The sequence below is a fragment of the Panthera onca genome, chromosome X, assembly GCF_046562875.1.
Source record: "Panthera onca isolate mPanOnc1 chromosome X, mPanOnc1 haplotype 2, whole genome shotgun sequence".
NCBI classification, from domain to species: Eukaryota; Metazoa; Chordata; class Mammalia; order Carnivora; family Felidae; genus Panthera; species Panthera onca.
This window is the reverse complement of record NC_138357.1, coordinates 42321327-42328914: the sequence shown is the minus strand read 5'-3', so window position 1 is coordinate 42328914 and position 7588 is coordinate 42321327. Positions and strand designations below refer to the sequence as shown.

Here is a 7588-nt window from a genome sequence, read left to right as displayed (position 1 = left end):
CAAGGTTTATTTCTTTAAACTCTCATTTGTGCATAAAATAAAATGTCTGAATAATAGTAAAATTTCATGTAGTATACCAAATCACTGTGAGATAAACTTCTCCAAATCCTGGGGCTCATAAAATAATAAGCCAAACTATTGCAACATACCTCCAAGTATGTGAATGCCCACTCTGTGGCAAGCACTGGGGTTAGCACCAGGAACACTGCACAATACAAGCAAAAACACATGGCCCCTATTGTCATACAGCTTACAATGTTGTGGAGGAGAAAGACATTCAAATAATTGCACAAAAAGTGAGATAAGTGCTACAAAGGAAAGATATGTGGTTTATATTAGATCTTTTAAACAAAGGAAACCACGTTGGGCAGTGGGGTGTGCACCATGAAAGTTTTTCCTGAAGGAGTGGATGTGTGTTTGAGGACTTGAGTCAGAACTCATATGGCTGAAGTGCAGAAAGTGGCTTACAAGATGAGACCAGCAAATAGACAAAGGCTCCTGCAAGCAATGCAGAACCTTATAGGCCATAATAAGGATTTTAGTTTTTTAGTTTCTATCTTCAGAGCACTGGGAAGCCGTTAAATGGTTTATGGCCAATATACATCATGATTCAATTTATGTTTTGGAATGGTCACTGTCTCCTGGAAGGAGAATAGATATAAAGAGGTTGCCAGAGACTCATAGTTGGACCCTAATAACTACTCTTCTGTAGTAATATATCTGTCCATCTTTAGCTGGGTGCATGGCTACCTACAATAAAGAATACTTCCCCATGCTTTCTTTGTCACTAGATGTGGCCTTGTGACTAAGTTCTCACTAAGTTCAGGAGTGAGCATCAGTGATCTGTACAATTACTAAACCATTTCCTCAAAGGTTGTAAAGGAATGCTCTCTTTTCCCTTTCCATCCTCCCCACCGCCCCATCCTTCCTGCTGGCTGAAATGTGAGCATGGCAGACATCTTGGATCCAACATTCTAGGGATGTCAACCCAACCAGCTAGTAGGAGACTAGGCCCATGGCAAGGCCATACCAGCTTTGTACTTCTTACCTGTTTGGGCTGTTACATGAGAGAAAAATAAGCTGTCTCATTTATGTCACCACTATTTTGGGTCTCTGACCAACAGCCCAGTGTGTATACTACTAATGCAGGAGGCAGAAGTGAAAGCAAGGGGACCAGCTGAATGACAAATGAGATCAATAGAGGTGGATATAGTCCTTATAAGTTTCAGAGATAACCTTAAAATATAGATTCAGGCATCTTGCCTGATTCTATTGGTCCAGTTCTTAACAAATTCTTACTGAAAGAAAAAAAAATTTTAACACAAAAAATTCTCCTCACCCTTCCCCAAAATCACAAAGGCAATTTCTTAGTAACCAAGTAAAATGTAGATGACTTTCATGTATCTTTGCTGTCATATAGTCCTAGGCATATTTGACTTTGAACATCAAGTGTTTTGTAATATCAGATCTCAGTTATTTCTTTTATTCAGTGTGGGCTAATATTAAAATTAATTTTTATTCATTTGAAACATACACCAAGTTAGAATCACCGAGTACAGATTTTGAAGTGTGCAACAGGTAATCAAGGGTTACCTGTATTCTATTAGAGACACAGTTCTGTGATTCCTCATCTTTAAAACATTGGGTTTGCCATAATGGTTGTTCAGTCATATGGAGAAATTTGAAATGTTCTTTGCCTAAGAGATGAATAATTCCCCTCTCTATGCCTTTATTAATATTGATAATGTACCTTTGCTAAGATACATAATATTTATTAAGGTAGTTAAGATGCAAGTAATTGAAAAAGTCCAATAATATTAAATGTTTGAACAATAATGTAGAGCAATGGTTCTCAAACTCGGCTTCCTAATGGTATTACCCGGCAAGTTTTAAAAATTACTATGCCTACGTGTCACCCCCAAGTTTCTGATTGGGGTGTAGCCTGAGCATCAAGGCAGTTAATAGCTCCCCAGGTGATTCTAATGTGCAGACAATTTTGATAAACACTGATATATATTACTGTTTAAAATTTTTTAATGTGTATTTATTTTTGAGAGCGTGAACAGGGGAGGGGCAGAGAGAAAGGGAGAGAGAGAATCCAAAGCAGGCTCCACGCTGTTGGTGCAGAGCCCGATGCAGGGCTCGAACTCACAAACCACAAGATCATGAGCCAAAGTTGGATGCGCAACCAAGCCACCCAAGCGCCCCTATACAGTACTGTGTAAAGCACTTGTCAATTTTATTAGAGCTCAAGCTTTACCCAATACCTTGACCTCCAGTTTAGGTACTACAAGATTCAGCTACTCCCAATGCAGTGTCATCGTGAATTGTGTTGAGAGGAAAGAAAACTTAAAAATTGATAGTTTTTAAACAACTTTTATTTTCATAGAGTTCTGGCATGTCAGATCTAGGAAAGGCCTTACAGATAAATAAATTCAAATCCAACCTCCTTTATTGTGTAAATGAACAAAAAGCCCCAAAGAGGTTTTTCTTTTCCTGAGGATATAATACTTAGATGTTGCAGAGCCAACACTTGTGCAAACTTTTGATTTGTAATATACTTCAAAAATGTTCGGAATATCACCTAAAATACAGATAAACATAGAAATATAGATTGTACAATGAGTAAATGTACAATATGTAGATAAGACAAGTATAGATTGGAAGTTGAAGCACAATGAGGTTGAAATAAAATGGGGCGCCTGGGTGGCTCAGTCGGTTAAGCATCTGATTCTTGATCTCAGCTCAGGTGTTGATCTCAGGGTCATGAGTTCAAGCCCTACATTCAAGCCTACTTAAAAAAGAAAAAAAAAGATGTCAGCGAGTCTGTCAAAACTGCAACTAGATTCTATATGATTTTCATCATGTCCAGGTTGTATGATCTAAAGTTTTTCAATTGTAAAGTGCTTAAGAATTACCTGGAGAGCTTATTTAAAATGTGGATTCCTAGATATTTCCCTCAGATTCTGATTCAGTATGACTTGGGGTAGGACCCAGGAACCTTCGTTTTTAATAAAATTCCAAGTGTGTATAATGTAGGTGTTCCATAAACTAAACTTTAAAATCACTGAACAAGCACTAGACCACTCACGCCCCAGCAAATTACCTTAAGAGTTAACAGAGGGGAGCCTGGGTGGTTCAGTCAGTTAAGTGTCCGACTTTGGCTCAGGTCATGATCTCATGGTTCCTGAATTCGAGCCCTCCATCAGGCTCGCAGCTGTCAGCACAGAGCCTGCTTCAGATCCTCTGTCTCCCTCTCTCTCTGCCCCTCCCCTCCTCTCAAAAATAAACTTAAATTAAAAAGAGTTAACAGAAAAATTACATCAATCTAAGATTGTCAGTTGCAACTCTCTTAAAGGCATAAAAGGAAACAAATGCACTTATATACAAGGAATATAATGCTGGTTACCATATAAAGTCATGCACTTTATATATACTTTTACCATATAAAGTCATGCACTTCAACCTTCAGAGAAATTTTATTTTTTTAATTTTTTTTAATTTACATATTGATTTTGGTGCAGAGAGAAAGGGAGAGAGAATCCCAAGTAGGCTTGTGCTGCCAGCACAGAGCCTGACACAGGGTTCAGTCTCACAAACCATGAGATCATGACCTGAGCCGAAATAAAGTGTCAGATGCTTAACCAGTTGAGCCACCCAGGCACTCCAGAGAGTGATTTTAAATAGTTTAGTAAAATTCTCTTTAATACACCAGCACTGCCACACGGTGTTATGGGGAAGTTGTCATTTTTAAGGCCTTTAATGACTTGACTTCAGCAAAAACTATAATGTGAAGACCTGTAACTACTATGTTAAGACAAAATTTCTAATGGATTTCGCTCACTTGTCACTAATCTGTTTTTAAACTATTTCATGGGAAGTTTTTCCTTTGGAAGCAATTCAATAACTGGTAGGAAAAGTGAAATCAAACTTCTGGGACTTGACTAATTATTTGCATGTTGAATGCTGATGTTGCATTTACCATAAATGTCTACCAGCGATCAGAAAGCTAATGGTTTTTGGCAATAATAACACTTCTGTTTTCAATTTGATAGTTTTCTTTGTCCAGTGAGTACAGGCTTTATTATGAATTTGACCATCAAAATCATAGTGCTAATAGCGAAATAATGAACTATTTGAGTTTATTCTTAAGTAGATCACAAGCTGATACACCTAGACCTTTAAACTTTCAGTTCAATTCCATGAATAATTATTAACTGATTACTATGTGTAAGGTGCTTATAATAATATATATGGGGGAGGAGGATATGCAGATGAGTAATAAACAGCTGTAATATGATAGAAAGGTTTATATTTGTATTGTGCATCTGTTGGGATTTTATTCATCAGGTTCTACTGCAGATTTCCTGAACTCCTCCCCTCCTCTGAATAGTGTTCACTTTTGGTTCCCACCCACAGGGACAACTCCAACACTATTATGTTAGATGCCTAAAGACAGATAAGAAGTAGGGAAAGAAATAGCTTCATTGATTATCTCATTCAATAATGTCTCCAGGGTGCCTGGGTGGCTCAGTAGGTTACAGCTGACTCTTGGTTTTGGCTCAGGTCATGATCCCACAGTTTTGTGAGTTCGACCCCCACATTGGGCACTGTGCTGACAGTGCAGAGTCTGCCTGAGATTTTGTCTCTCTCTCTCTCTCTCTCTCTCTCTCTCCTGTTTCCTCCCTCCCCCATTCACACTGCCTGTCTCTCTCAAAAATAAAATAAATTAATTAAAAAAAAAGTCTCCTATTTTCCTATTTTCTGTTGTCCTGTTCCCTTGACTCTAGTGGTCTGATTCCAGACTACTTTCCTTGGACTTCAGACTACGATCATGCCTGCCTTCCTTTTGACCCAGTGTCCTTCTGCTTCTCTGATAGCCTGATGCCTGTTTGTCTTGTTTGCTGACTCTTGGCCCAGACCCCTGATATCTCTGTCTTGTCCATTTATCTACTTCTTCACCCGCCCTTAGCACATATTGGAATCTCCCTACCCCAGCTACTTGCCTCAACCAATTGACCCTCAGCAATATTTATCATTGCCCTCCTGATTAAAAGCAGAGCTTACAATAAAGGAAATAATGGCATAAATAAATCTGTTTATACATCTGAAAGAACTAGAATTAAAAATACTGTTAAAAATTAAACCTTGACTGATCTTTTGTTACAGTATAACACATGGGACATAAAAATTAATGGAATGTGGCAACTCAAGTATCAGGCAATCAACAAATATTTGAGTGCCTACCATGGGCAAGGCATTGTACTTGAAAGGGTCCCTAGCCACTGACATATGTTTACTTTTCAATGAACAAACAAAGTGGCAGAAGATATTCCTTGGGGAGCCTGTTAAGAAAAATTCCACAAAGAAATAAGAGGGTAAAGGGCTTTAAAATCAATTCTACTGCTACCATAGCAGTTAAACTTACGGATCTTCACTTATTTCTGGCAGAACTGGTTGATAACATATTTCAGCAGGGCTTGGAAAACCAGTTTTGCGTTTTAGATATTCTGAGAGAGGTGACTTTCAGCCTGGTCACGTGGGGTTCCCAAGAGTCCAGTTCCTCATTCCAATCCACTCCATGTTTATGAAACTGCATTAGCTGGAACATTAAGAAAAAAAATCTCAGTGCAGGAAGTCATCCAATCCTGATAAGTTGACATGTAGAATAAAGTTTATGGTGTTATTTATTGCGAAGGTAGTCCTCGTTAAAAGTTACGTGTGTACAGTTGGAGGAGGGGCAGACAAGGGAGAATGTAGATAACTAAAGTGAAATAGAGCTGATGTATTCAGAGCTTATGTTGCTAGACGGGAGATCAGTTACCAGCTTGCAACTGAAATTTCAAACTTCTTAGCGGGGACGTGAGTGGACAAATGTTGACTGATAGCTGGAAATATCAGCAGTCATCTTAAATTTTATGCTCAAATGAACAAGCAATGAACCAGGAGAATAAGTCCAGTTGTTTTTGGCTGCTTATAATTTGTACCTTTTTATTTAGAATCACAGTGTCTTTTTCAATGAATGCCTATGTGACTGTGACTTACTACAACGAAACCAGCAACTACACTTCAATAGAGACGTGTGAATGTGGTGTTTATGGATTAGCTTCGCCAGTGGCTACTGCTATGGGGGTGGTGAGCATCCCTAAGAACAATAACTACCAAGCCTGTGACTACAACACTGAGTTTACTAATACTAACAGTCCCTGGATTGCGCTGATAGAAAGAGGTAATTGTACATTTTCAGAAAAAATTCAAGCAGCGGGCAGAAGAAATGCAGATGCTGTTGTGATTTACAATGTTCCAGACACTGGCAACCAGACGATACAGATGGCAAATTTTGGTAAGTAATGACCAAGACCCAAAAGGGGGTTATGTCTTTGTTTATCTTAAAATGGTATTTCCATCTAGAACTACTCTAGGATCTGGCAATGATGTTGTAAAACAATTTTACTTAATTTTTTTTTTTTTGCCAAGCACTACTTGGAATTTCTTTATTACTTAATATTTGTAATTAATTTATTCCAAGGATAAAAGCAGTTCATGAAGTGAGCCCTATTTTTTTTTCATGATTTTCTTAGCTGTATTAGTTTTCTCACTGTTTATTATATAACTACTTTTTAAAGAAAATGTACCATACCTAAAGGAATCATAAATATTTTAATTTCATTTTTAATTTGCACTTTTCAGTTTGATTCATTTTCTCATACAGAAAGGATTGTATGTATTCAAGTTATGTGGTAGCTACAAAACTAATTCATTATTATGAGTAAACAATAGCATATTGTAAGTATGCAAAATGTTTACAGAAAGAGAATTCAACTATCGGCTATATGCATGTGAGATGTGAATCTGTGGGACTAATATATATAAAACTACTCTCTAAAAAAATTATACATTGGAAAAAGCATGGTAGAAATAGGATCACACTGGAATTTACATTAAAAGTAAAGATTTCCCTTAGGAGTATTTACTTATGACTTCTTGAGTAAATATAATCATCTAATTTATTAACTTTGTATTGGAATTTACTTCCAAGAATCACTGTTTTTGTTTTGTAAAATAGTGCCACTTTCCAAATAAATAGTTTTAAACTAGTAAAGAAGTAGACTTCTGACCCAAGTTTTCTATACCATGGATGGGTAGGGGTGTTTTTAGCCCCAGATGGCTGAAAAGAAAAAACTGATAATAATTTAATTTCAAACAAGGTAAGAGCTGAAAGAACACAATATCAGAATAATTGGTTATCACCACTCAATCTGGCCTCTGAGAAAATTAATTCAAAGTAAACGTATTTTAGAATTGTAAAAGAAAATCAAATTTGTGGCATGGCAGTTTAGTAGTAATACTCGAACAACAAGTAGCTTTTTTCTCTGGGTGTCAAAAAAGCAGGTAACATGGTCTTTCAACAGTACAAAATTATGGTAAATGTAGAAAACTCCCCTCACTACTGGACATTCCCAGTATATATCCTGGACATTCCCAGAACTCAGGCATTCATGCTTTTTTTTTTAGTGTGCATTTATTTCTGGTCTCCCTTATTTTTCTACTCTCCTCCCTTCTCCTCCTAACTTCCATTTGTCCCCTC

At 37.2% G+C, this 7588-nt stretch overlaps 1 protein-coding gene across 1 annotated transcript in view; it reads left to right on the top strand.

Moving 5' to 3' along the window:
- Positions 1-5689: 5689 nt before the first annotated feature.
- RNF128 (ring finger protein 128) overlaps positions 5690-7588 on the top strand; it is a 118900-nt gene continuing 117001 nt past the window's right edge. Inside the window, exon 1 of the mRNA XM_081792982.1 lies at positions 5690-6343. Coding sequence (XP_081649108.1) covers positions 5938-6343 — 406 coding nt within the window. The 5' untranslated portion in view covers positions 5690-5937. The remainder of the gene's footprint in view (positions 6344-7588) is intronic.